We start from the raw sequence: 27,636 nt of genomic DNA on the forward strand, positions 1-27,636 counted from the left end.
AAAACCAAGTGTAAACTCTATTAACATTAAAAACCAAACCGAACCAAACCAAACCGAATCTATTAACATTCGCTTCCAATTTCAATTTGCTTCTAACTTTCTCTCTCCTCCCGCTTCTCTCTTTCTTTTCTCTACTTACAAATTACAAAACAACCAAACCATGAGCACCTCCGATGGCGGCTCCTCTAGGGTTTCGATTCCTCGCCATCTTCGCAAAACACTTGAGAGTATCAGAGAGATTACGGGCAAACAACACTCCGACGAGGATATCTTCGCTGTCTATAAGGATTCCTTCAATGATCCTCATGAGACCGCTCAGAAACTCCTCTTTTTAGGTTCTCCCCTCCTTGTTACTTTCTTACTTACTAATCATCTCTCTGTCTTCTCCTCCACTTAGGGTTTTGATGATTTAGTATTTCCTTAATTTTGCCTTTTCTTCGATTTGCTCTGTACCGTACCGTACCGTACGAGATAGGGTTTGTATCTGTTTTGGAAGATTAGATCATGTGGATTTGCTTTTTTGGTTCGGTATGCATTGAACTATATTACAATTATCGAAATCTCGGTTTGGATTATGCTTGCTTGCTTGCTTGCTTAAAAGTCGTTTGGAATTATTGACAGAGAGATCTTTGTCATTTATTTATTTATTTATTTTGGTTGATTCCGTCGTACCCTTGAAAGATTCTAGTTGGTTGTAGGTTGGACTATTTGTTTGTTCTTTTGTGTCTAGATGTCAATGAGATTTTGGGTTGTATAGATTAACAACAATGCCAGCTTCTTTCGAAATTGTATTTCTCGTGTGAATATAGCTGATGTATTTTACTTTGTTCTTTATTATGAGCCATGTCCTTATATACAGTGTTGAAATATTGCAGATACATTTCATGAAGTGAGAAGTAAAAAGGAGAAAAGGAAGGAGGCAAGTCTTCTTTCTTTCTTTCTTTCAGTTATTATTTGTCTTTAAGATTCAACATATCAATCCTTATACTACTGTGCTCTTATGATAGCTTTCCTTTATTTCATATGATCACTCTCTGTCTGCCTGCAGAATATAGTGCCAATTATCCAAACAAGTAGCAGAGGTGGTCGGAGGAACTTTGCTTCAAATAAAGCTTATCAAGGTATTTTGTTTTCTTTTATTGAAATCTTAGAGCCATGCTCTTCCCTTTTTTTAAGCTCTTTGTTGACATTTTCTATACAGGTAATGGAAGAAGTAGTGCATCTTTTAAAAGGGAAAATGGAGCTAATCATGCAACAGGAGGTTCTAGAACTGCTTTGCCTAATGATGTAGAGTATGTTTATTTTACATATCATCCTTCTTTGTCTCTACCAATATGGCTGCTTTTCGTTTTTTTTCCTTCCTATTAAGTTGCTAAGTATCATAGTATACTTTCTGCAGGGATTCTGGTCCTACTAGTCTTCCGAGTGAGGTCAATCATAAAGTTCAAGATGATCCTTCTTTGATTACTGCTCCCCGTTGCAGTAGCCAGTCAGATCAAGGTACTGTATATTGGCTTATCAATCTTTAGTTTGCTTCAAATTCTTCATTTGAAGTAGTTTTCAGTTTATAATTATGTTGTCTAGTTAAGTCAGTAATTGGTGCAGAAACTACGACATGGTATTTGATTCAGCTTCTGGTTTCTTTTTGTATCAGTCACAGAAATTGAGACTGCATCCAATAAAGTCAAAACTCAATCGCTTCTCAAGTCAGATGTTAGCGAACAATCACACGTTACATTTCCTTTCCACCTTCAGGATGCCAAACTACTGCAAAATGGTCTGACATTTGGCAGTTTTGATTCCAATTTCATGAACGAGGCATCTTCTAACAATGGTGCCAGTGGCGGAGATGATGGGAGAGAACCTTCTCCTACTACTGATGCTATTCCTGGGGTTGCTTCTGCCAGGTTGGTGACTAAAGTACTTTCACTTTACATATTGTCTTCTTTAGTTATTGATCTACTGCAATATCTATTCAAACACACTGCTCTGGGTTTCAGTTAAGTGAGACTACTCAGATAAGCAGTTTCAAGTTCAATTTTGGAAATGGGAAGGTCTTTCCTTGTAATATAGTAGTCGAGGTGTAATTTGTTTTTTGTTGGCTTATCCTTTTAAATCTCAAATTTCGTGTTTCGATCTCATTACCATACCTTCCTCTGCAGAGAAGAAGCATCAACTTTTTCTGAAGATAAGGATCATGGAATTTCAAATTTGGCACCTGAAGTACTGAAGGAGGAAGCTCTATCAAACACAGAAACTCATCAAATTGCTTATGGTCAAGAACCTCCACTCAGTATGTTGGGTCTTGTCCCCTCTATATCAGCATTAGGCCAACCTGTAAACACAGAAGCAGCAGAGACTCAGGTACGTGGAATATCTTGTCACATTATATGCAGTCAAACGATTCCTTCATTTGGTTTATAATTTTTTGATAACTGTTACTTTTTTTCCAAATTGCAGCCTGGAGTTCCAGCTATCTCATTAGTATCATATCCTCCAGATCAGGTCTCCATAGCAGCAGCAGCCTCTCAACAGGCAAATCTTTATAGGCAGCAATACCCTCCCAATTTCTTCCCTTACAGTCCCTATTACTCACAGTTTTATATACCACCGCCGTACATGCACCAGTTTGTGAACCCAAACGGGATCCCTCAGCAGTCTTATTTTCCACCAGGAGCTGCTCTCACAGCACCTTCTCATGTAGGCAACACCGAAAACACTTCCCCCACAAATCCATCCCTACAAGCTTCTTCCACTGTTGCTACTCACATCTCATCTGCAACCGCCTTAAATTCTATCCATAGTGAAGAAAATGCATCACGCCTGGTCAGTTTTTTTTATTGTTGTATCCTTGCAATGATATATATGTAGACTATATATATTTTAACAGTGGTGTACATGATATTGTTGTTGCAGACTGAAAGTGCAGCTGCATGGGTTGGACAGGGATTTGGCAACCTGCAGCTGAATCCAATGTACAACTTAGCATTCCAAGGTCCGCCACTCGGTTTTCCAGTTATGCAGGGTGGTCATGGTGGCCTCATGGGAATACACCAACCAACACTGCCCATGACCGCTGCTTCAACTACATATCAGACTTTACCGCCAGGGCCACACACCACAACGGCTATGGCTGAACCCGTAGGACACCCGCACATCGCTTATCAGCAACATCAAGCTGCCCCAACGAATTGGGTCAACAAATATTAGCTCAAGGGGGTATAGAGTTACACATCAAACGCGTAATAGAGATGTTAAAGTCTGGATTTTTGGGTGTAAATACTTAGGAACCATCATCCCCAGAGAAATTTAGGTTGACAATTACAAGAAGGAAGAAGATGTGCATCATAGTAGCAAACCTTTTGCCACATTTTTTGTTGTGAAACCATACAGAAAAATACATAAAAGAATGTATTGGATGATCCCTATGGAATAATTTTTTGAAACATGCAGCCTCTCTATATGCATGCCTGGTTTGTCTAAATTCCCGAACTTTTACAAACATATACCCGATGTGACTTAACCGAATCAGCTTTAGGCTCTCTTTAGTAGTCGAGATCAAATCAGAAATATTTTCATATACCTGAAAAGATAACACATTCCTGTATATAAACACTTCCTCAAAATTTTAAAGCACATCAAAGGATGATTCTCTCTGATGACCTCAAAAGTCAAAACTCTACAAAAAAAATGTATAATTTAATCCACCTTCCTTGGCCACATGATTATTTCTTTAAGCTATCGTTTTCTTTCCTGATGGCATCCAGATCGGCTTGTAGTTTCTCTAAACTCATGCCTCGAGCTGTGATGGACACCAACTTCTTTTCATAATCGGCTGTTTCTCTTCTAAACCGATCGGTCAGGAGAATTTTCTCGGAGATTTGCTCAAAAATACTGTGAATACTCGTCAGTAGCTTGTAGACTTGTCGTACCGCTAGATCTTTTCTCACTTCCCTGAGGAAAAAGAAAAACTTTCCTCATCATCACATTATAAAAGGGTATATACATGTTCTCTTAAGCTGAGCGACATGGTAACTTTTCTTTTGGTGTATATCTGACCAGACGATTCAAATATGTCAGACCAAAAGCTCATACCTTGTAACCATTTCATCCACAACAGCATATGATCGGTGCAGGCGTTCACGGATTGAGTTACTCTCTAATTGTAGCTCTCTGATCTCCCCTGAAATCCTCTGAATATCAGTATCCAGTTTACGGCTGTTTTTAGTGATTTCTTTAATCCCATGGATATAAGATTTCCGAGGCGCTGCTTTTGGCTGCCTCTCAAGTTCATTGTATAGGTTACACCGTTCATCTTCCCTGTCCGGAAAAGATCAACACATTAAAATGATACGAGAGTCTAGGGAATAATAATAACCTGATCGAGGTCACAGGTACAATTAGTTATACACCAAGGAAAGAACTTAAGAAACATATATATCTAATTGCCAAAATCACAAACAGTGAAGAGCCATGTAGTAAGAGTTTTCTGGTTACCTCTTTTGAATTTCTGATGAGAGAGATTGTAAATCCAGTTCAATCTTTCTCAACTTATAGAATTTCTCTTTAGCCTCTGGTTCCTCAACATGAAGTTGGTCCAAGAGACGTAGCTTTTTAGTTTCCAAAGTCAACCTTACATCGTCCCTGAAGGAAGACATGATATACTTAGTAATCATGCTATACATAGTGCTCCGCCGATGTCTATATCCATTTACACATACAGGGATTGTACATATATATTTCAAGTTAACTGAATGCTTTTAACTTGAAAATAATAGAAAAGTGTTCATACCATTGCTTTTTAATATCCGTGATATTACACCTTTTGATCACCAGTTGTTGACTAAGCTGTTCGAGATATGACCCACCCGTCTTTTTGTCTGCCAATAATCTCTCCGCAGCCATCTTTAATAACTCCAGCTCGCTGTCAAGACTAAATAACTCTGAAGATCCAGATTCCAGTTCCTCCAAGAGTAAATTATGTTGATTCTGTAACTCAACAGTCTCAAAATTTGTCTACAAAGCATAAAAATGATAAAGGTAAAGCCATCAACATTCATAAAACGGATTTAAAATAACTATTCCTATGTAACTGTTCAAACACATGCCCATATACAAAAAGAAGAAGAGATAAGCCCACAATAAGCAGAAGAGACAGTACCTCATATCCAGATGACTCTCTTAAAGAAAGATCTGATGGTACATCATTAACAGGGTCATCTGTCTTTAGGGAGAAAAAGTCAACATTGGCGGAACCATTGGTTGATGTATCTTTTGCACGAGAGTCTGGTGAATGGGAGATTTCAGTAGTCATTGTAAGATCTTTAAGGACAGCTTCAACCTTCTGTATATGCATATCAAAAGTCTCATCCTTGTTGTCCTCCTTCACCATCGGGTCTTCTGAAATATCCCTAAAATACTCCATCTTGGTCCTGCTAGCTAAATCACCAGCTGGAGAATTTTTCACTCCTTCGTTCTTCTCCGAAAGCCTCTCAACCAGAAACCTAACCAACCTATACGAGTCATCTTCAGATGGATGCAGAAACTGCCGCAAGCAACACATACAATCTGTTTCAGCATATGATGTCACACATATAAGAAAAGCCTCACAAGCCAGAACAAGACGATTCTAACAAAGACCAAAAGGACTATCACACCAACATCTAATCTACAAATTCCACTATAAAAGCATGACTCTTTCAGAGGTTTTAAACCCTAAAGTTAATTCCTTTAATCAAAAGAGGAAACGCCCTATCCTATCAACCAATCAAAATCTTAGATTCTCGAAGCATTCTGGTAACGATGGAGTGAATTGATGATATGTATAAACCTTATAATAGCTCATTTCGCTGATGTAGCCTAGATTCTTCACAGAATGAGCGATGTCGGTGCAGATCCTAAACCTATCGGGGAGAGAATCAGGGAGCTCGCGGCAAAGCGACGCCGATGGGTCAATGAGATTGAGCAACTGAGCACAGATCGATACCAACGCCTCCGGGGAAAATTCGCCGACGGAAGTGAAATCTCCGGGAATCAGAACCCCAGATTCGATCAGCGTTGACATCAGTATATCTCGCGATTCCTCCATACTTCTTCTCTTCAAAAGACCCAATCCAACAACAACAATGGAATGGAAGAAGAAACACACAACTGTTTGTTCCGTCAGCAGCTATACTCTCCATACGACGTCGTTTTTAATAAATTATAAAATAACCGTAAAACCGTAAAAGTAATAAAAATGAAGAGTTGACTGTAGCAACCTCTTATTTATTTTTTTTATTTTTTTTTAAGCAACCTCTTAATTAATCCTAGTTTATGCTTTGAAACGGGATCTTTCTATACATTTGTGACATCTTCGATTTTACTAAACATCATTCGTGACACAAAATAAGACAGTGTGGTTATTGGCTTACTGCCACAACCAACTGTGGAAGAGACTTTAACTAATGCATGTTTTTTAAGACTTCAATTCCAAGGAGAATGAGTAGGAAACACAAGTACTATACTAAAATGGAGGCGATTAATGTGAAAGACTCTAAAAGATGTCTCTCGTCACACACAAGAATGAATGGGGGAGGTAGTTTCGTTAAAGAAAAATATCATCATGAGATTAAGAAAGACTTGTATAATTAGGGTTAATTAAAGGGTAAATGACTAGGATTTGTTGAGTTGTTAGGGTGCATGAGAGTTCTTAGTGCTTCACAATTAAGCATGATTAAGGATTAAACTAAGAGAGCTGCTATGATCAATAATTATGGTGTTTCTTCTCACATGAGGTTATCTATATTTATGTCAAGGGTAACTAATGGATCATGATCACTTTTTAGCATGCATTTCCACAATATCTTCTATAAATATTGAATAATAATTAACCACTTGAATAACAGTTTTTCCTCTTTTTAAAAATATAAATTCAGTTTTTTGAGGGGCATAAAAAGATCATGCATGTATATGATAAAAGCATTCGGAGAAAATTATATCTTGAACGGTTTAATAACAATTTTTTTTTAAATGCCCACATGTTAGGTCCAATTTCACTATTTTGGAAGCATTGATTTTCAAAACGGAATATGGGAATATGTTCTGAGGATATTAAAAATCATTATATATTTATTCGTTAGATCAAAAGGAAAAAAAAAACCGACAGGAAAAAAAAAATATAATAAAAAGAGAAAACAAAAGGTAAGATCAGGAAGAAGATGGTTGATTGACGATGATGATGCATGCATGTGTCATATGACTCACATAATGGGGTCTTTAAGTTTTGTTATTGAATGAGAGGATAACTAACACATGGCTCATCGACATTTATGTTTCTTTATTATTATCTTTTTGAAGTTTATTTACTATAATATTTGTTAAAATAATTAGTTTTGTTATTTTTACCTTACGAAACATTGTATGGAGCATGCATCTTATTCTCTTTTTAGTTGCAATCTCAAGCAAACTATTTTTTAAATATTTTCTTTTGGTTCATATCAAAAGAAGTATCTAAACATATTATAGTATATTATAGTGTGGAGTACTACATGTCCTTATTTTAGTTTTTTGGTAGTGCGTATGTATTGGATATCAACGATCAAAAATTCGAAAAGAACTTGATTCCATATTTATTTATTAATATGGCATACTTAATTTAGGAGCATGTGCGTCAATCAATTTATCATTTAACTGTAGGCTCTAATAATTTATTTAAAATTAGTAATCAATCAACAAAACATTTATGGAGTTACCTAAAGTGTTTTACGTATGCAAAAAGTCATTAAATAATTATTTACTAAGAAAATGCGAAGAAATTTAGTAAAGTAAATTCAAATTGAGATTCTCACTTGACTTTTCTTTAAGTAAAAATTAAAAAAAAAAATTCAGAAAATGGAAAAAAAAGAAAAAGAAAATTATTTTATTATTTTTCTATGGTTCAATTTTTATTACAAGGAAAACATCATAATAACCATATCATGATGATGATACGGTGGTATTTATTCTAATAACTCTTTGGTCTCTTTGATTCTTGAAGAAGAAGAAGAAGAAGAAGAGAGAAGAACTTAACTGGTCTCTCTCTCTCTCTTTCTCTTTCTCTCTCTAAAGTTTTCATTTTTAATCTCTTGGCTCCATAAAGAACCTTTTTTTTTAATCTCTTTCTCTCACTTCTCCTCGGAGGCACTATTATCCGTGAGATCAGCAGAGAGATTTAAAACCCTCTTTTTCGATTTTGCGCTGAAACTTTTGTTTTCTTCAAATCCGAGCTGTGCTGAGATCTCTCTATCTAGAGAGAGAGAGAAAGAAATGAGCATCACTAATGAAGAAGCTATCAAGCAATTACGTGCTTTAATGGAAGACGGTGTGTTGTTTTGTTTTAAAGCTTTGCTTTTTGTTTGAAGATCGCCGACTAATTTTGAGCTAATTTTACTTTATTGTTTTTGGTCTCTGGTATTGACAGTTGATGATTCACTGAGAGAGCCGTATCGGGTTAGTAAATTTACTTGCTTTTAGATTCTTTGGAAGAAAAGATTCAACTTCTCAACTCTTTTTTTGCTTCTTGAACCAAAGATTGGTACTTTCGATTTTGGTGTATATATCTTGGGGGATTACTTTTCTATAAATAGGGTTCCAACCAAACCCAAGTAAAGAATCCTTTTTTTTTTTTTTTCGTGTCTTGTGTATTTGATTGGTTTTTGAGTGATCTGGATCTAGATTTGATTCATTAGCTATTGGATAGATCCGTTTTGATTCAATGTTGTTGGATCTGTGGAGTTGTAGTTTAGATCATTGATTGAATCTAGAGTTTTCAGTTGGGGTTTCATATGTAATCTTGGATCTTATGTTATCTCTACCTTGAGAAAAGACCCCATTTGGTATATGATATGGTGGATTTATGAGTGTGCTTGTGTTATGCTGCAGAACATTCATCAAGGGTATCCAACAGAGACTTTGATACGCTTTCTTAAAGCCAGGGATTGGAATGTCCAGAAAGCTCATAAAATGGTTTTAAATCTGATTGCTTTTCACCTAATTTAGACTGTGTTTCTTATATTAAGCTTCGGTCGGGGGTTGTAAACTAATGACTGCAAGTGTTACAGTTGCTCGAGTGTTTAGAATGGAGGACTCAAAATGAGATCGACAAGATTCTAACAGTGAGTTTGCAGCTTTTGTTTATCCAGTTCTGTGAAACCTTAGATCTCATTTGATCATTTGATTATTTTTTCTTGCAGAAACCCATTGTTCCTGTTGACCTGTACAGAGCAATCAGAGACACACAGCTTGTCGGTGTATCTGGTTACTCAAAAGAGGTACTACTATTTTGGGTGTCCCTTTCTTTCTTTCTTTCTTAACTTTTTGAATTTTAAAAGCATCACTACATGTTTGATCCAACTCAAATCATTTGACTTTTATTTTAGGGTCTCCCTGTCATTGCAATTGGTGTGGGGCTTAGCACATATGACAAAGCCTCAGTAAGCATCTCTATCATTTTCCACTAAGAGACTTGATATGAAGTTGAGACTCTAACCGTAGCCTTTCTTTATCCTTCTTCATTCAGGTCCACTACTATGTACAGTCTCACATTCAAATGAATGAGTACCGTGATCGTGTGATATTGGTAAGACCAAATAACTTTTTCCTCCCTACTCCTGCTCTACATGTGCTTGTTGTTGTTTTTTCTATCGAATCTTGATGGTGTATTTTTCTTTGCTGTAGCCATCTGCTTCAAAGAAACAGGGACGACCAATCTGCACTTGTTTGAAAATTTTGGATATGTCTGGACTAAAGCTTTCAGCTTTAAGTCAAATTAAGGTATTATTAACAATGTCCTAATTGCATTAACTTGACTGACTTAATATAACTTTGGTTGTTTTTTATTTTTTCATCTTCTGCAGTTAATGACTGCAATAACCACAATAGATGATTTGAACTATCCAGAGAAGACTGAGACATATTATGTTGTCAACGTCCCGTACATATTCTCTGCTTGTTGGAAAACCATAAAGCCTCTGTTGCAAGAGAGAACAAAGAAGAAGATTCAAGTGCTGAAAGGCTGCGGGAAAGATGAGTTGCTGAAGGTAAGCAATTCATTTTCCCAAGGAGAGAAGAAGTGTCACTCTTTGTGTAAGAAGAAGACTGAAAGTTTTAACCTTTTGATATGCAGATAATGGACTATGAGTCTCTCCCACATTTCTGTAGAAGAGAAGGGTCTGGATCTGGTAGGCATATCTCAAACGGAACAACAGACAACTGTTTCTCTTTGGATAACTCTTTCCACCAAGACCTTTACGATTATGTCAAGCAACAGGCTCTTCTGGTTAAAGGTACAAATGCACCGATCAGACATGGTTCAGTCCACGTAAGGTTCCCTGAGCCAGACTCCGAAGGCAACAAGATATTTGATACCTTAGAAACTGAGTTCCAGAAGCTTGGGAATGACCACAAGATCTGATTTCTCTCGGTCCTTTATAACACGAGTTTCCCATAAAAGACCGGAATTTGTCTCTGGTTTGATGAGCAGTATTTAAGATAAGAATCACCTTTACTTGTATTACTAAATTTGCTTGCATCAGCTAGATGCAGCTTTTGTTTTAAAAAGATGAAACACAATTTCTTCGGGATGGATCTTCTGATCTAATATATATATATATTTATATATAACTCATTTCTATTTATATACTTCCTCGTGCTCTTGTTTCTTACTTCTTTTAACAGTTCCTTTCACGTAAACCAGATTGCAAATCTGCATGCTTCTTGATTCTTTCACCAATGATAGACTCCACCGACACTTGGGGTGCCTTCCTTTAATATCACCATTTGTTGCAGACCCTTTGATCCCAGTTGTGAAACCAATACTCTTTCAAGATACAGATAAGAAGATATCAAAAGCAAACTTGGCTACTCTTTTCAAATGTCATAACCAACCATTTTGCTTTTAGCACTCTTTTTGGTTGTTGATAAGATTATTGTAATCTCAAAGAAAGATAGATAATCATTGACGCTACCTTCCATTATTTGACTGTAATAGAAACATTGTAGCTGACAGTTCCAGTGACGTAAGCTAATGTCTCCAGAGATCCACACGACAATGTCCAAACTTACGGCGGCCACAAGTTTGGTTCCTTTATAAAGCCTTAAACCTTTCCACTTGTCTGAGAGACACTTCTCTTCCTCTCACCTTTTCATTTCATTCACACTTTGGTGGTGGTCGCTTCAGAGAGATAAAAACAAGCCATGGGTACGGAAGATGATAACCGGTGCAAACCGGTTCATGAAGGCGACAGTGAACCGCTATTTGAGACCAGGAGGAAAACCGGAAGAGTGATTGCGTACCGGGTTTTCTCAGTCTCGGTTTTCGCGTGTATCTGTTTGATTTGGTTCTACAGAGTGACCGTACCGATAAACATTGATGGTAACCGGACCGGTATAGATCGATTGATTTGGTTGGTTCTGTTGGTTGCGGAGATTTGGTTCGGTTTGTATTGGGTCGTCACACAATCTTCACGGTGGAATCCGGTTTGGCGATTCACCTTCCCCGATAGACTCTCCCGGAGATATGGAAACGATCTCCCGAGGCTTGACGTTTTCGTTTGCACGGCGGATCCGGTGATTGAGCCGCCGTTGATGGTGGTCAACACAGTCTTATCTGTGGCGGCTCTCGACTATCCACCGGAGAAACTCGCCGTGTATCTCTCAGATGACGGTGGCTCTGAGCTCACGTTCTATGCTCTCACGGAGGCGGCTGAGTTTGCTAAAACTTGGGTTCCGTTCTGCAAGAGGTTCAACGTTGAGCCGACATCTCCGGCGGCTTACTTGTCTTCCAAGGGAAATGGTCTTGATTCTACGGCTGAAGAGGTGGCTGAGTTGTATAGAGAAATGGCGGCGAGGATTGAAACGGCTTCAAGACTCGGACGAGTACCGGAGGAGGCACGGTTGAAGTACGGTGACGGGTTTACGCAGTGGGATGCTGACGCTACTCGAAGAAACCATGGAACCATTCTTCAAGTAAGTATTGGCTTTTCAGTTATGTTCTGTTTTTTTTAATTATCTGAATGTTAGGTTTGGTTACATCTCAGATTTTGGTAGACGGAAGAAGAGAAGAGAATACAATAGAAATACCAACGTTGGTGTATTTATCGAGAGAGAAGAGACCTCAACATCATCATAACTTCAAGGCTGGAGCCATGAACGCATTGGTAGTGGTTTCTTGCTTTGCTTGCTTTATAAGGCATTCTGATCTCTTAATTTGACTTGTTTTTTTTTTTTTTTTTTCTCTTACAGCTGAGGGTTTCTTCGAAGATAACTTGTGGGAAAATCATACTAAACTTGGACTGTGATATGTACGCAAACAACTCAAAGTCAGCACGCGATGCGCTCTGCATTCTTCTTGATGAGAAAGAAGGAAAAGAGATTGCTTTCGTGCAGTTTCCGCAGTGTTTTGACAACGTCACAAGGAATGATTTGTATGCAACCATGATGCGAGTAGGAGTGGATGTAAGTTAACAAGAAACCACATTAAAACTACATAGATTATTAAGGATTTCTTAACTTTAATGTTTTGGGATGTGAAAAAAAACAGGTGGAGTTTATTGGTTTGGATGGAAATGGTGGTCCGTTATACATAGGAACTGGCTGCTTTCACAGAAGAGATGTGATATGTGGAAGAAAGTATGGAGAAGAAGAAGTAAAATCTGAGCAAGTTCAAGAAATGATAGAGCCTGAGATGATTAAGGATCTCGCGAGCTGCACTTATGAGGCAAACACTCAATGGGGAAAAGAGGTATGGCAAATGATTAATACTAAATCACTTACTCCGACTGTTTCTTTTTACTCAAGTTAAAGCGTTCACTTCTCATTATCCCTTTGCATGGCAGATGGGAGTGAAATACGGTTGCCCGGTAGAGGATGTGATAACTGGTTTAGCGATTCAGTGTCGGGGATGGAAATCAGCGTTCTTGAACCCGGAAAAGAAAGATTTTCTCGGGGTAGCCCCGACAAATTTGCATCAGATGCTTGTGCAGCATAGGAGATGGTCAGAGGGAGACTTTCAGGTTCTACTTTCCGAGTATAGTCCGGTTTGGTATGGAAAAGGAAAGATCAGTTTAGGGCTGATACTTGGTTACTGTTGCTATTGCCTTTGGGCTCCATCGTCAGTACCTGTGCTCGTTTACTCTGTTTTGACTTCTCTCTGCCTCTTCAAAGGCATTCCTCTGTTTCCAAAGGTAATCATATATTTCCTCTGCTTTTTGTTTCGGTATAAACTCGGAGTCTCATAGGGTACTTTGAATATATCCAGGTCTCGAGCTCGTGGTTTATCCCGTTTGGATACGTCACTGTGGTAGCTAAAGCCTACAGCTTAGCTGAGTTCCTGTGGTGCGGAGGGACGTTCCGTGGATGGTGGAACGAGCAAAGGGTGTGGCTATATAGAAGAACAAGCTCGTTTCTTTTCGGTTTCACGGACACGATTATGAAGCTACTTGGGGTTTCGGAGTCAGCGTTTGTGATAACATCGAAAGTAGCAGATGAAGAAGCAGCAGAGAGATACAAGGATGAGGTAATGGAGTTTGGAGTGGAGTCTCCAATGTTTCTCCTCCTCGGAACACTCGGCATGCTCAATCTCTTCTGCTTCGCCGCAGCAGTTATGAGACTTGCTTCTAGAGACGGTGGAGATTTTAAGACGATGGGTTTTCAATTTGTGATAACAGGGATACTTGTTGTCATAAACTGGCCTTTGTATGAAGGTATGTTGTTGAGGAAAGACAAAGGGAAGATGCCGACGAGCGTTACTGTTAAATCAGTTGTTATAGCTTTATCTGCTTGCACCTGTTTAGCGTTTTTGTAAGGGATTAAGGAGTCAGTAGTGTGTTTAAAATAAGAAACGCAGTAGTTATGTAATTTTCCTCTTATTTTGCTACTAAAAAATGGATAGCAAATATCAAACTACTAATCTTTGGGAAGTTTGCAACTATTTTTAAAGGATTTTTGATTTACAAAATCTAAGGAGAGAGAGAGAGAGAGAGAAAGAAACCCTAATAATAGACTAATACTAACATCATATATGGACAAACAAAAATAGCCCCCTTGAGTTTTTCTATTCATTCTGCTGCAGTCTTTAATCAAAAGCTCTTTCTCCTTATCCTGCCTGAAAATCTTCGAGATCTGCCACAAAAACAAGTGAAATCTTGAGATTTCCAAGCTCAGCAATTTATGGGTAAATCAAAAATATGTACAAGTGTGAAGCTTACTTACATGTACAGAGGAGTCAAAAGAATGAAGGATTGATGGGTTTTCACTGATTCTAAAGGTGACGGTTTCCAGAAAGAAGCTTTGTTCAGGCAAACCCAAAACCTTCACTCGCTTCATGAATGGCAAGTAGCAGGCGTTCCTGTAGTTGTTCTTTAGACTGATACTCAGGGAGGTCTAGTTGGTTAAAACTGCAACAGAACAAAATTGGCAAACATACTTAACGAGAAAGTCAAAAAAATTAATCATTTAACTGAAAAAGGCTTTGTAATGATTTCTAACCATGTATGAGCTGATGGCAGCCGCTCCGGAGCTCCATATGCTTTGTGGATTTGTAGTCTTTGAGGGCCAGAAATACCATGCAGTGCCTTGAAGCCTTCCAAAGGAACCTGAAAACAGAAACACCGCTTGTTAAACAAAAATAATCTTTTCCTTTTTACGTTTTTGTAGCCTTTCAGAAAGGGAAAGTGAGGAAGGAGATCGAGATCATCAACCAACCAGAAAAAAAACAAAACAATGACAGATATACCAAAAAAAAACATCTCAAGTAACTTGGACGGAAGCTAGCTAATATAGGTTTACCTTTGATGTTCCGGTGACAAATTGAAGAAATCTAGCCATGTCTTCTTTGCTAAAAGCTTTAACGACTTCCCAGAACCAATGAATAACTGGGGATCCTGCCGTGTAGCTGGTATACTCGGTATTGGTTTTTAGATCATCAACTAAAAAAAGACGAAATAACAAATGTCATAATACCTAATGCATAAGCAAATAAGTAGATACAACAATATTGAACAACAGAATCCAACTTACAGTCAATCTCAGGCAACCCACTTATTAGGAGCTCAAGCTCTTTATCGTTGAAAATCGATACAAGCTCACGAGGTATCAATTCATTAAAGCCCTCGAGGAAGGCGTTGATTTGAGGCCGAATAGCATTGGTAAGTATGTGGCCGGCCACAAGGTCAACATATTCATGTTTTGTTTCTTCTGTTACCCGTATGTTTCGTCCTCCAGGTTTAAGCTCATAGTCCGTCACCTTTGCATCAAAGATAGATCAAATTCAATATAGTAGGCACATTGGGATTAAGCACATAAAAGAACATATATCAGCACACACCTCAGTCTTTTCGTAAAGAATATGTTTCTCCTCATCTGCGTCCATACTAAATGTGAGGTCGAGTATGTCGCTCACATCATTCTGAATGAACAGAAAAAAGGGACACAAGTAAGTCTCAAAAAGCAGGACCTGACTTCAGTTTTTGAGCTTTGTAATAGATAAAGGTAAATAAAGGTCAGGTCCTCAAACCTCTAATAGCCACTTCAAATTCTTGTAGTAATCAGGATCCACCGCCTCAATGTCATGATAAGTCACCTTCACACCGAGTATGTGCTTATAAAAGGAACGAGTGAAATAGACATCCAAAAGCTGCCCATCAAACAATGCCTTTGCCACCTGCAATGACATCACAAACACATCAGAGAGGCCAAAAACAAACAATCCCGACATTGCATTGGGAAGGTCCTGATATATTACCATGCGACCAACAAATTTGAAGTATGATAGATGCTCAGTTTGATAAACAGAATTGGGATTCGGTTGGAAGGTGGCATCATTTCCAACAGTAGTGAAGAGCAACGCTCCTTTGTCAAATATAACTCTTGACAATAACTGATACCATTCTCTGGTAAGACCACCGGCATCAATACCTTCCTCACCTTGAAACTGCACATTCAGACGTCCCTTCAGATCCTGTGGGGAGCGCATACGTAACTGATTGTACGAATCTTCCAGCACGTAAGCTCGGCGGACACTAATACGCAATGGCCCAGAAATATGTTGATCATGTTGGTGCCTTATTCTTGACCTGAAATACGCTTTCTTGTTGTCAAAATCAATCAGCCTAGGCGCCTTGAGCATCATTGAAAGAGACTTCTCTAGCAAACTCGGATTTTGCCTAACAAATGAATTCAAGAGTCGCCTATGCTTCTCCGCAAACTTTGCAAATGTAACAGAGCCATCAGACTTTTTCTGAGAATCTACACTGGATTTGGATGATGAACCATGAGCAGACGACTCCTTTACTTCTCCCGCTGTCACATTTGCATCCTGCTGTAACATTGACGGAGTTTGAATCTTTTCACAGAGTACAAAGAAAGCCTCAATAAGAGGCAGGAGCCTCTGAGTTCCAGGAGAAAGAGAGGACTGAGGAGAGATCCCTAGAACATGATCTCCGGGGTTAACATTTGTTGTAGCTGCAGTATGATCCAGCTGCAACTCCGTCATACTGATACACTGGCTAAGTTCCTGCCACAAAGGCTCTAATGCCACATTCAGTCTCTTCATAATGTTTTGTTCCTCCTGTTCAGTTTCCCTTTCAGTTCCCGCATTGCTATCCTCAATAGGGGAAGTTAGTGAGCTAAGCACTTGCAGAACACGGAGAATTGAAGCCCCCGCCATGGAACCTGTACTGTGACTCATCTTCTGTGTTTTGCTTAATGTTGCCAGCTCGCGGACAGTTGAGGCACTCAAACCACTCGCTAATTCTGAGAGTTCTTTCGTGAAAAACTTGCGATGAGCCACATCTACAGCAGCCAACTTTTTCAGTACCTCTCCCGCTAATGAGTAAATTTTATCCGATAACCTATTACGGTAATAAAACATATGAGTTCGTCTAAAGCAATTCAGGGAAATAACTGACCAAGGGAAAAAAGAAAAGACAAATGCAAGAATATGTCTACAAAGATATATAAGAAGAAAGAGGAAGCTAAAGAACGCAAAGAATTGAAGAAAGGAAGGAGGGTGTCTCTTACCCTTCATATCCAAGAAGAATGCAAAGATTGCCGAGGTCAGACTGTGGCAAATGCAAGAATATGTTATATATTTCAGCACAATTCTTTTTTCTTGCAACAGATAGCTCAGCTTCATCCACTCGCTCAGATTCAGCATCTTTTTGTGTTTCACTTGAAGCTTCTTCACCGACGGGTTTGTTTTCTGATTTCTCAGGTTCTTCTAATGACGGAGACCAACCCTCAATTCGGGATGCTGCTGTGTAGACAACAACTTGCAGCAAACCCATGACCTGAAACAAAACGGGTGAATTAACAACCAAAACAACTTTCATGAGATCGCCATGAGAAAAGACCTGCTGTTCTGAAAATCATGCTAAACATACCAGCGCTAGATGAGATGTACTCTGCAAAAGCTGAGGCCGGTTAAGCAGTTTTAGGAAGACAACCAGAGGTATCTCCAGATCCCGGGGATCTGCCACATGAGTAACTTTCTCTTTACCCTTGCCTTCGTATACAGAGGCTTTTGGGCTTGACAACTGGGATAGAAGTGACGAATCAAAGTAAAACAACATGTCAGCAACAGCAGAATGATTTGTCGCCAAGTAAGTCAAAACCTCAAGCACCCGACGGAACGCTAAAGGAGGAAGACCTGTGTTAAGAACAAATAAAGTCAGTCGGTGCTCAGGGTTCTTGCAAGAATAGCAAACCAAGAATTTTGGCAGGAAGTACTACCATTCAACAGCTGGGATCGACCATAAACAACATTTGATTGACAGCCATAGAGTCTTTGCGGATTAGTTATTGCCAACTCGCTTGGTGATGTTTCCATCTCTGGCCTAATCATATCCAGTAAAAGTTGAACCAGGTTTGCTCTTGTACCGCTGTGAGCACAAAGATTCAATAGAACCCTCTGCAGAAGGCCTTTTCCCAACGGCTGTTACATTAAAAAGAACATCACTGTTAGCATAAAAAAGTTCTTGTGATACTTCAATTAAATTAGTCAATTCGGCATTAAGAAATAATTGCTAGAAAAGGTTAGGAAAAAACAGGAATGCCTCTTACTTGTGCTAGTCGTAATAGCCTGATTAGTGATTTCAAGGCATCAGCATTCACAAGAGCGTCTCCTTCAACCTCTTTAACTTTCAAGCCATCTGCAGAAGATGAAACAGCCCTCTGACCAATAGTGACTCCAACACCCCTGTCCATCCCTGTCAGCCTATTGTAACCCAAACCATTCCTCCGATTATTCAGCCTGTGGCTACTTCCAAAACCACTACTACGAGCCTGATAGTGACTCATTGCTCGGTCTCTGAGCATCTGCGCTTCTGCAAGTAAAGGTGAAGGCAAAGCTGCCAAAACTGCTTCTGAAGAAGTTAAGAGAACCTGAAAATAGCATATTTTAGATTGTTATAATCATTTCAAAATTCAAATAACCTAACTTCAAATAAAGAGATACAAACCTCTTCACGTAAATCAGCAGGTAGAGTAGCAATAATTGAAGCGTTATCCATGTCTACTGGTTGTCCTTGTGACTGCTGTACCATCCTTTGTGCCCTTTGTTGAGCAAGAACTTCTGTTTGGATATCCGGGGGGAGTGCAGCCAAAAATTCAGGATCTATGTCGTCTACTGGAGGTGGTTCATAAGTTGGAGGCTGGACCGACTGAGCTTGCTGAGAAGCAAGGACTTCTGCCCGCAAATCTTCAGGGAGAGCTTCCAAAAACGTAGGATCGATGGCATTCGCTTCAGGTGCCCCACCATCCAAGCTACCTTCATTAACTTGTTCATCATTTCTCACATCTTGTGTAGCTTCCATGGATGAGAGCTCATTGTTGTCACGGTTCAAAGGTGATGGTTGCACACTTTGATTTCCCTCTGCACCATCGCCACTCATATCTACATCAACACTTGGTTGAAAATTAGAATCAGGATCATCAACTGGAGAAGGGGTCACGGTTACAGACACATCTTGACCATGGGCAGTGGAGATAAGATGCACTGTTTCGCGGTCTGCTTGCTCAATAGGTGCTCCATCACCTTCCCCAACTTCCATTCTATCAATCTCATTAGGTGTACTGTTCAAAGGAAGAGGCTGCGGACTTTCACCTGCATCTCGGACGACTGGAGAAGCTAGATTAGCTTGAGCCTGAGAGAAACTTCCAGCCGTTGCATCAGGTGGGTTATTAACATTTTCATTGTTATTTAACAGTTCACGTTCTTCACTTTGTTGACCACCTTCATTACCATCCCCCAAAACAGTTTCACTTCCAACAGATGGAGGAACAATTGGGTGTTGCTGCTCGTGGACTTCTGTGGTATTAGTCTCCCTTTCAACAATAGTATCTGCTGGAGCAGAAGCACGCAAGTTGGAAATAAAATGTTCTTCTATCAACTGGGCAATTGAAGCAGAAAGGCTACTTGGCTGAGGATGACCTATATCAGTCCACCGACTATCACCAACCCCTCTTCTTGATGAATCCATACCAACAACAGAATAATCAGTCAATGGAGGAGGTGCCCCACCACCTCCTAAACGATCACTGAAAGAATCAAGTGGAACATGATCAAATGGTAGAACAGGTGTATCAAACATGTAAAACTGTGCTACGTCATAGCTGCCAGCTTCTGAATGCCTGGATATGCTGCCAGCACTTGCTGACACTGACGCTGTAATGCCAGTTTGTGAAGGTCTGGAGAAGAGCGGATGCTGAAAACCATGTACTTCTGAACCAGATCGATCAAAAGATGATCTGCCCGTTTGACGTCTACGCTCGAAACCCAAGGGTCTCCGTTCAGCAAACAGATCATCCACATTCACACCTTCAAAAGGCTCAGCTGTAATATCATCAATAAAACCATTTCCACCACCAGATCGCCCAAGAATCTGGAAGTGATCCAGGCCATCAAGAGCTTCCCTCCACCGCACCTCTATTACACGATTCTCGTGGAAATCATCCTCATCCTCATCAATCATGTCATCATTATATTCATCTCCAAGGCCAGTATCTTCAGGGTCTTCCACATCAGTTCCAGCAAGAGACATAACACCAGCTCCATCTTCCACTAAATCTGCGTCTTCATCATCTCCTTCATCATCCTCCCCTTCATCGCCCATATCATCATCTACATCATCGTCAGCCCTATTTTCAACATGAAAACTCATTTCTATTTGATCACCATCAATCTCTTCTCGCATGAAATCCATCTGAATAGGCTCAGGCAGTATTGTCTCATTGCCCTCTATCCTCATCTCCTGAGGCATAGCCTGGGTTTGACTCGAACCCCTTTCACCTTCGCTTTGTGAGGAAACTTGAGGCTGCTCCTGTCCATTCTCTGCTGCATCTGGTACTGGCTGTAGACTGCTATTATTTTGATTCAGCTCACCAACTTCAGCCTCAGTTGAAGTTCCATGACTATCATGTCTCTCATCAGAATCGGTGCTTTTTTTCTCGTTGGGTCCTTCTGACTTTAGCTGCTCAGCAGCATTTGCAGCCCTCGTTAATATCTCAAGAGACTTGAGAATAAGAGTGACAAGCTTTGGAGCATCAGGGTGGTCAAGATCAATCACGTTAAGGATACTGGTCAGACACTGAATAGTTCCCCCATCTATCATGCTCTTTGCAACGTCAGGTGAGCAGCCACAACCAGGTGCATTGCTTGAAGATGAATTCTTTGTCAAGATCGAATAAACCAGGTCAGCAAAAGCAAGAACTCTTTTATCAGGTAATAGAACACTTTTACTCGAACTCCTTCCCAAAGATGCAAATACGGATAAAACCCTCGAAAGCTCATTGATTATTCTTCTACGCCCTTCACTGGAACGACTGCACAAAACGACCAGAAACCAGGAAGCCTTTTCAGACAGTTTCTCCTTCCATTCGTCAGGTCCAGCAAACTTTTCGAGAGATATTGGAAGCAATCGGTGAATGACATGGTAAATTAACCCTCCATTTCCAGGTGAATCATCAGGTAGATTGGATCCTCGAAGTTGAGATATTTCTGTATCCCGCCTCAGTATTACACTGGTACCATGCAAGTACATGAGAACAATATCACTCAACAACTTCAAAATGAATGTTACCCTGGCCAATTCTTCAGATTTTTCAGATCCAAGTTCTGCTTTCTCCGGATCACCAACTTTTGATTTACCCTTCACTTTAGTAGTCGGCTCATCAACCTCCATCGAAAATAAATTGGTTTCATCATCTTCTTGTCTATTCACCCTAGGAAAACTCAAGACAATGTCAATAAGCTGATCAATAACCTGGATGAAGTTAGCAGGGACTCTTCTGTGGCTTTTTGAACATTTTCCTGACCCATCATGAAGCTTATTTTCAGATATTCCAAGGGGTTCATTCAAAGAGAGTCCGTGTTCATTGCCAGAAGCTTTTGGCTTTTCTTTTTCCTTTGACAGTATCACAAAGTCCCTCCCTCCTGATGACTCCAACTGACAAGTTGAAGCCACAGCTTTCATAAAAACAACCGGATCTCTTGAAATTACAGGCGCCATTGTTGTGAGGAATGTCCGAGGTAATACCCTACCTATATGTCTCTTCCCACTCAAGGTCTGTCGTATTTCAGATTCCATAGCAGTTTGGAGAGTTTGAGGATCTTCAACAAGATGCCGAACAATAACAGATGCAACAGTATCATACCCCGGGAAAAAACATTTTTTCGGAAGATTAAAAAGTGAAGATAAACCTCCATTTTCCAGAAACTGGATGGCTAAAGCATGTGTTTTCGTTAGACGAGCACATAACTGAAGCACAGCCTGCATGATCATAGCTGGAACACGTTGCTTTATGAGGCCACAGGCGATTAGTAAAGCTTTTTGACCCTCTTCCATGGTCAGATAGCCTGTAGATTTTCCAAAAATCGATTCCAAAGCCTGGTTTGACTCCCCTTTAGCAACATCTGAAGATAACGCGTTTTTTAAAGCTGCCGTAGAGTCTTCTGGAGAATTGCTCGGCTCTAAAGATCCACCTTGATTTCCTTCCACATATTCAGACGAGAGTCTTGTCTGTGCCTGCAGCATCATGCTCAAGACAAGAAGCAAAGCACTAATGCATTTTGGAGCTAGAATCTCAGTTGATTCAGATTCACTCTTAAGGTTGAAATCCGTCAAGATACCAATTGCTACGGTCACAATACCATCTTGTGCAGCAATTTCTCGTGTGTGATCATCTTCAGAGAGTACTAATGCTAAAATATGTGGTATCATAGTCAAAGCACCAGTATCCTTGGAGAAATCAAGTTGTACAAGCTTCAGTTGCTGAATAAGATACGACACTATTTTTGGCCGATCTTCCCCTTTGTTTCGGTTACAAAGTGTCACAAACAAATCCACCAACGGGAAAGCCATAGAATCATCACTCTGAAATAACTTCACTGATGCAGCAATAACTTCATCAACAGGTGGTTCTTTTGGCTCCGCTTCTTCCTGCGGAACATCTACAGGCTTTTCTGTATCCTCAAGTTTTGGAGTGTCAGATGAACTTCCAAGAGATAGGGCAAGTGCTTGAGCCAATTCATCATCTTCCTGCACAGGATCCTCAGGATTGGTAAACAACCACTCCATAGCCATTTCAACACTGTTTGTACCAACTCTTCGTAACGCGTCTTCAGCCCTTGCCCTTGAAAATCCCATTTCAACAATCATACCAACAATGGCTTCGTCAGGTTGTAAAGGCAAGGCTCTTTGGTTTGTACCCCGGGTAACACCACTTCGATTTTGTCTAGCATCCACAACACCAGAGTATATATGTGTAACAAGCGAGGTAACTGAAGCAACAAAATTAGGATTGCAATTTGGAAACATAGTGTGGTTCCATATAGGTAGTACGACATCCAGAACCTGAGACTGCAGATTTCGCACAAAAGTCTCAGGCTCCCTTGGTACATGATAAAGTCCAATCGACAAACCAACTGAAGCTGGCTGCACAAGAAGCTGCGTTTGAGAGGTTGGGGATAAAAGATATGTAGAATTAACAAAATAGTCCAGTGCTCGGCAATAGTTTTGTAGAGTATCTACCAACCACGTACTGTGAGACCATATATTCCTTTCACCTGGCTTCTGATTCTCAGTATTAGATGCAGGAATTGAAAACGGCACTGTCCAAAGCAACTGGCTTGTAGCTTCAAATGTTGTGAGAAGTTCCTTAAATGTTCCATGGACATAAAAACTATTCACCATAGCTGTAAAACAGACCCTTCTTCGAGTATCAAATGTCAGGGAAGTGATGTCATCTACCACTTTTCCAAGGTATCGGCACTTCACTGACAGAGAGATGTCATGCCCAGCAGTAGCACCATAACCCTCGAAGTTAAGAGCTTCAAGAAATACTTTAGCTAAAGCGGTACCAAGCGTCTTAGATGCTGAACTCAATGATGCTCCATCAATCCTACGACGATTAGCAGAGGTAAATCCTTTCACAAGGGCCGTGAAGAAAAAACGTAGTGTACAATTCAGCTTGTTTAAAATTTCAACAATGAGAACTTCAGTGCTTTTCTTTTTCAGCTCATGGGAAGATGACGTTTCTGGTAGATCAGTTGGAATATCAGAATCAAAATTAAAAGACTCCACATGACGACGAGTTCTACCACCCCTCATTCGGGCTATTGCATGTCGAGTACGACCGTGAATACCATCGCCAGAACGCACAATAGACAGAAATTCGCGATCCCCACCCCAAATAGACTGAGAGCTACTGCTTCTAATAGATACAGGGTTTGTGTATCTGAATGCGGAAGCATTGTTTGAATCCTCATCACTCTCTCTTTCAACATTACTGGATGATGCTGAAACTGAATTATCAGATCCTCGATCTACACTCTTTTTTTCATCTTCCTTGGTATCATTACACAAGGCCATCTGCCAAATCGTTTGCCTGTATGTTATACCAAGTTCTTTCAGTACATCAGCATCAGCAGCACTCAATTCTGAGATAACTGAAGCTGTTCCTTTCAACAAAAAGTTGGAGAGGGACAACATGCCTTCTAGGCAGGAAAGAGATCTCAAAATCTTCGTCTTGAGCGCAGACTCTAATTTAAGAAACTGAGTGCCTTCAATGGAAACCAAAAGGCCATTTGTCTTCTTCAGATGTTCTCGTAAGTAGGAGCACACTATACGGGCTAGACCAGCCGAATGCTGAGGGGAGAAGTTCTTAAAAGCGACAGAAAAACTTTGACCAAGGGAGTTTGTTAAAGGCATAAGAGGTAAAGAGAATAGCTGCAAAACAGCATCGATTCCTTTCTTCTCAACAAACAGGGAACATACTTCCGCATTCTGAAGAACTGTTTCAAAAAGACGAGCAACATTACACACACAATCTGGAAGAAACAGCTCAGTGTTTGTTGGAGAAGTGTCAGAAGATGATTCCGCCTCATCCAAAACTGCCAAGCTCTTCTCATCAACGTCAATTTCCATAGGAACAGGAACAGCATCAGTAGGCACATCCGCTGACTTAGAGGTGGTGGCCTCCATCCCAGATCCAATAACCAACATGGAATTGAGGATTTCAATGAACATATCAACTCCATAAGTGCGCAACGAAGATTGATGCCTTAAGAGTTCGTCAATCCCACTTGACAAAGAACCAGGTGTATCGCCAGTAAGAGCCCGCAGATAAGACGAAGACGTAAAAATTTTCACAAAACACCTCAAGGCATTTCGGTCCTTTACAGCTTGAAGACCATTATTGTTGAGACACAGAGCATCCAGACACTGCGGAATACATGTTATGGCTTCTGCAGAGCAGATGACCTCATCAGATATAGCATCAAGAAATGCAGACGTTATACCAGCTGAATCTAAAGCATTGAAACAAGTGGGATCTTTGTGAATGAGATCACTCATGACAGTGGCAGCAAGCGAGAATACTCCACCCCCAAAATCTTTTGCCCTCCGAAAGATAATGCATAAGCATTCAGGCAGCAAGCTTTCCTCGGAACCATAGAGGTTAGTGTTACCAGGAGCATAAGTTCCAAGAGATATTGCACGTAACAAAGCTTTTAACAACAATCTCCTGTGATACGAAATTAATGCTTCAGAATAGGGAAGCTGTTCAGTATCAGGCCCATTACTATCAGAACTGCAATTTTTTTCATTCAAATCGTCTTCCTTACAAGAGACTTCCAGTTTCAACCGAAAGATAGTATCATCTAAGCCACCCAAATCTCTGAACAAAGCAGCAGCTGGATTGCTGTAATCCATGAAGGCTTCTAATATATGCACAGCGGTACTGACCAAATGCAAGTGCTGGGGATCTGTATCTTTGATGAGAGGCACTAGGGTCGGAATAAGACCAGCTTCTCGCATGGCAGAACATCCAGACGATGACGAAACCAGGGCTGTAACAAGGGATAACAAGGCTTCCGCAAAACCCAGAGACCACTTGGAGGTATTACGAATAACAGAATCAATCGCTTTCTGCATTAGGCCAGATAGCAAACCACGATTCCCCCCAGAGGTGACTGCAGTTATAACAGCCGGCTGCCGAGTTCGATCTTGCGATAGTGCAACCAAGGAAAGCAAGCATAGTATCCTTATCTTCTCTGGAACAGTATCGTCATAGCTTACCAGCGTAACTAACTCATTTACAAACTCGGGTTCGCCATTAAAGAAAGAAACAACATTCTCAGTGTCACCAGTTGCTTGAACCAATACAATGAAAGCATATAAGCGAATGCATGTATACTGCTGCCGGGTTGCCAAAGAAGAGAACGCCCTTGCAAATCTCAATCTGGTCAACAACGCAAATCGTAAACTGGGAGGAACATTGTGATCAATGACTAATTTGTTCAGAAGTTCCAGGTCAGACTCTGTACGCATGCTGACATCAGGTACATGGATAACTTGTAAACCGCCAGGAAGCTCACTTGATGATTCATTAGAAGCATAAAACTCAAAATGAAGAGTACAACCTAGCTGGTGAGAAACATGATCACAACTGTCTTCTGTGGCACAGGACGTCAAGCCAAGGCCTTCCTCTTTTCCCCCCCAGCCTTGTGCAAGGGAAAATAGTTTCGAATTCAGGGAAGCATCTCTTATTGAGTACTTTCCAACTTGCCTTTTCAAAAAGGCAGCCAACGTCTGCAGACAGGCTTCAACAACATCAGCATCAGTAGATGCAAGCAGGAGAGAAAGATGCTGCTGCAGTTATGGAGAAAAAAAAGTGTGTCAGAATTATGCAGATAGACAGCTTAGTATATAAAGCAATATATCTAGCGAAACAACCAGCAATCAACATAGAACAAGAGTTGATAAATATCAGCAACATAAACTCGTATCTTGGGAAAAAATATCAATGAAATTTAGGGGGATTCTGGCACAGATAATTACCTCATAAGAACTATAAAAATGTTTATTTGTGCAATTCTCTAAAACAACTCTGATAACTCGGAGAACTTGCAGAACAGCATCCTTTGGGAAAGGTGGATCAGATTCCTCAAAGTTTTCCTCAATATGCAGATCCTTCCTTACTTTAACGTGCTTCTCAAAAAATGAGTCAAAGTAATTGAAGAGGTCCACCCAGTGATGAAAGTCACCCTAAATAAAAGAAAAAAAAAAAAAAAAACGCCCCATACATGAAAACAAGAGTAGACAAGAAAGAAAAAAAAAAAGGAAAACAGATTCACAAACAGGATATTAAATTACCTTGTCGAATTCCCAGCGGAAACATGCAAGGGGTTCTTGTATTTGCTCGAGTGGAACAGCAGTAACACTATTGATGAAAGATTTGATTTTGGGAGGCTGGAAGAAATGAATAAAAGAAGGGTTAACACAGTCAATACATACAACATCAAATAGAATGGAACCGCACACAATAAAAGATACAAAAACCCCATTGAAACCCATTTACCAACGCCTCAAATGGAACCGCACACAATAAAAGATACAAAAACCCCAAAAACCCCATTGAAACCCATTCAAAGAGTGATCTAGAAAGTAGATAAACACGCAAATGCAAAGAGAGATAAAGTAATCTCAAATGATCAAAGGGTTTAAATTACGTGGTTTAGGAACACTCACCACTTCCGAAGTCCTTCTCCTTCTAAGCTTCATGATGATTTAGGATTTTAAAGGCAGGGGAGCATCTCCTGAAGCAACAAAAAGACTTAAGAGGATTAAGCACTGATCATATCGTGAATTGATCAATACACCGAGATTAAGGAGGAATCGAATCAAAAAAAATATATATATCAACGGGGTTTGATCTGGTCTAATTACTTGGATTGATGGCGATCGGTGAGGCAGACGAACGAGAACTAGAAGAGGAGGATAAAAAAAAAAAGAGAAGAATTGAGTATCCTTGGAGAAATCGCAAGTGAGGTGGAGCGATCCGAAACGAAACTAGGGTTTTGAAGAGGATCGCGTAAAATAAGAGAGAAGAAGGGATTTTGATAGGGAGAGAGAAAGACGCTGAGAGAGAGAGAGAGAGAGAGAGAAGATTTCTAAGGGGAGCAGCTAAGGCGCATTTGTGTTTTATACACACACTCCAGAACATTTTTCTTCCAATGCCGGTTTAACATATATTTTCTTTTATTTTATTTTTACTTTCTTTTTTTTTGTGAAAATTTTATTATCCCTTACACATTAAAAAAAAAAAACATTATCATCGAAA

General features: G+C 39.9%; 5 protein-coding genes across 9 annotated transcripts; 3 read left to right on the forward strand and 2 right to left on the reverse strand.

Annotated features, from left to right (window-relative positions):
* The first annotated feature begins 37 nt into the window (after positions 1–37).
* LOC104758872 (GBF-interacting protein 1-like) lies at positions 38–3,484 on the forward strand. 2 transcript variants are annotated; one of them, XM_010481836.2, is made up of 9 exons: positions 38–335; positions 876–919; positions 1,049–1,121; positions 1,202–1,292; positions 1,400–1,500; positions 1,655–1,907; positions 2,163–2,364; positions 2,461–2,826; positions 2,917–3,484. In XM_010481836.2, exons 1-9 carry the CDS (start codon positions 161–163, stop codon positions 3,208–3,210), a joined length of 1,599 nt encoding a protein of 532 aa, XP_010480138.2. In that variant the 5' UTR covers positions 38–160; the 3' UTR covers positions 3,211–3,484. The 2 variants fall into 2 exon arrangements, with proteins under 2 accessions (XP_010480138.2, XP_010480139.2); XM_010481837.2 differs by having other exon boundaries at positions 90–335; positions 1,661–1,907.
* Positions 3,485–3,549: 65 nt separating this feature from the next.
* On the reverse strand, positions 3,550–6,168 carry LOC104758871 (uncharacterized). Of its 3 annotated transcripts, none has more exons than XM_010481835.3 (7): positions 5,831–6,167; positions 5,162–5,568; positions 4,793–5,016; positions 4,498–4,644; positions 4,096–4,320; positions 3,709–3,954; positions 3,550–3,583 (listed from the first exon to the last, which is right to left on the reverse strand). In XM_010481835.3, exons 2-6 carry the CDS (start codon positions 5,561–5,563, stop codon positions 3,726–3,728), a joined length of 1,227 nt encoding a protein of 408 aa, XP_010480137.1. In that variant the 5' UTR covers positions 5,564–5,568; positions 5,831–6,167; the 3' UTR covers positions 3,550–3,583; positions 3,709–3,725. The 3 variants fall into 3 exon arrangements, with proteins under 3 accessions (XP_010480137.1, XP_087351455.1, XP_010480135.1); XM_087495329.1 differs by having other exon boundaries at positions 5,162–5,545; positions 5,831–6,162; XM_010481833.3 differs by having other exon boundaries at positions 3,550–3,954; positions 5,162–5,545; positions 5,831–6,168.
* Positions 6,169–7,927: 1,759 nt separating this feature from the next.
* LOC104758873 (SEC14 cytosolic factor) lies at positions 7,928–10,655 on the forward strand. Its single transcript, XM_010481838.3, has 10 exons — positions 7,928–8,341; positions 8,441–8,469; positions 8,902–8,985; positions 9,081–9,134; positions 9,213–9,290; positions 9,399–9,452; positions 9,539–9,598; positions 9,697–9,792; positions 9,876–10,058; positions 10,145–10,655. The coding sequence occupies exons 1-10, from the start codon at positions 8,287–8,289 to the stop codon at positions 10,430–10,432; spliced, it is 981 nt and encodes a 326-aa protein (XP_010480140.2). The 5' UTR covers positions 7,928–8,286; the 3' UTR covers positions 10,433–10,655.
* Positions 10,540–13,975, forward strand: LOC104758877 (cellulose synthase-like protein E1). Its single transcript, XM_087496019.1, has 6 exons — positions 10,540–11,985; positions 12,057–12,176; positions 12,262–12,474; positions 12,560–12,760; positions 12,855–13,202; positions 13,277–13,975. The coding sequence occupies exons 1-6, from the start codon at positions 11,215–11,217 to the stop codon at positions 13,820–13,822; spliced, it is 2,199 nt and encodes a 732-aa protein (XP_087352145.1). The 5' UTR covers positions 10,540–11,214; the 3' UTR covers positions 13,823–13,975.
* LOC104758875 (E3 ubiquitin-protein ligase UPL1) lies at positions 13,868–27,517 on the reverse strand. Of its 2 annotated transcripts, none has more exons than XM_087496017.1 (17): positions 27,243–27,517; positions 27,045–27,112; positions 26,670–26,765; positions 26,355–26,561; positions 18,477–26,165; positions 18,079–18,399; positions 17,749–17,950; positions 17,400–17,665; positions 17,038–17,306; positions 15,761–16,868; positions 15,533–15,679; positions 15,344–15,424; positions 15,037–15,262; positions 14,806–14,945; positions 14,506–14,612; positions 14,230–14,414; positions 13,868–14,139 (listed from the first exon to the last, which is right to left on the reverse strand). In XM_087496017.1, the coding sequence occupies exons 2-16, from the start codon at positions 27,075–27,077 to the stop codon at positions 14,312–14,314; spliced, it is 10,995 nt and encodes a 3,664-aa protein (XP_087352143.1). In that variant the 5' UTR covers positions 27,078–27,112; positions 27,243–27,517; the 3' UTR covers positions 13,868–14,139; positions 14,230–14,311. The 2 variants fall into 2 exon arrangements, with proteins under 2 accessions (XP_087352143.1, XP_087352144.1); XM_087496018.1 differs by having other exon boundaries at positions 18,477–26,162; positions 27,243–27,512.
* Positions 27,518–27,636: the final 119 nt, after the last annotated feature.

The sequence above is a fragment of the Camelina sativa genome, chromosome 17 (genome assembly GCF_030686135.1).
Source record: "Camelina sativa cultivar CO46 ecotype springtype chromosome 17, ASM3068613v1".
Classification (NCBI taxonomy): domain Eukaryota; kingdom Viridiplantae; phylum Streptophyta; class Magnoliopsida; order Brassicales; family Brassicaceae; genus Camelina; species Camelina sativa.

Bases quoted from the DNA above. Each gene is read 5' to 3' on its own strand.
- LOC104758873 (XM_010481838.3), top strand. From the start codon at position 8,287: ATGAGCATCACTAATGAAGAAGCTATCAAGCAATTACGTGCTTTAATG. The intron at 8,342-8,440 runs GTGTGTTGTTTT...TGGTATTGACAG, and splicing joins ACGTGCTTTAATGGAAGACG to TTGATGATTCACTGAGAGAG. The intron at 9,291-9,398 runs GTACTACTATTT...CTTTTATTTTAG, and splicing joins TATCTGGTTACTCAAAAGAG to GGTCTCCCTGTCATTGCAAT.
- LOC104758875 (XM_087496017.1), bottom strand. From the start codon at position 27,077: ATGAAGCTTAGAAGGAGAAGGACTTCGGAAGTG. The intron at 26,562-26,669 runs GTAATTTAATAT...TCTTTTATTTAG, and splicing joins TCCGCTGGGAATTCGACAAG to GGTGACTTTCATCACTGGGT. The intron at 15,425-15,532 runs GTTTGAGGACCT...CTGTTCATTCAG, and splicing joins ATTTGAAGTGGCTATTAGAG to AATGATGTGAGCGACATACT.
- LOC104758877 (XM_087496019.1), top strand. From the start codon at position 11,215: ATGGGTACGGAAGATGATAACCGGTGCAAACCGGTTCATGAAGGCGAC. The intron at 11,986-12,056 runs GTAAGTATTGGC...GTTACATCTCAG, and splicing joins ACCATGGAACCATTCTTCAA to ATTTTGGTAGACGGAAGAAG. The intron at 12,177-12,261 runs GTAGTGGTTTCT...TTTCTCTTACAG, and splicing joins CTGGAGCCATGAACGCATTG to CTGAGGGTTTCTTCGAAGAT.
- LOC104758871 (XM_010481833.3), bottom strand. From the start codon at position 6,088: ATGGAGGAATCGCGAGATATACTGATGTCAACGCTGATCGAATCTGGG. The intron at 5,017-5,161 runs GTACTGTCTCTT...TATGCTTTGTAG, and splicing joins GAGAGTCATCTGGATATGAG to ACAAATTTTGAGACTGTTGA. The intron at 4,321-4,497 runs GTAACCAGAAAA...TTTTCCGGACAG, and splicing joins TCATCAGAAATTCAAAAGAG to GGAAGATGAACGGTGTAACC.
- LOC104758872 (XM_010481836.2), top strand. From the start codon at position 161: ATGAGCACCTCCGATGGCGGCTCCTCTAGGGTTTCGATTCCTCGCCAT. The intron at 336-875 runs GTTCTCCCCTCC...GAAATATTGCAG, and splicing joins TCAGAAACTCCTCTTTTTAG to ATACATTTCATGAAGTGAGA. The intron at 920-1,048 runs GCAAGTCTTCTT...GTCTGCCTGCAG, and splicing joins AAAAGGAGAAAAGGAAGGAG to AATATAGTGCCAATTATCCA.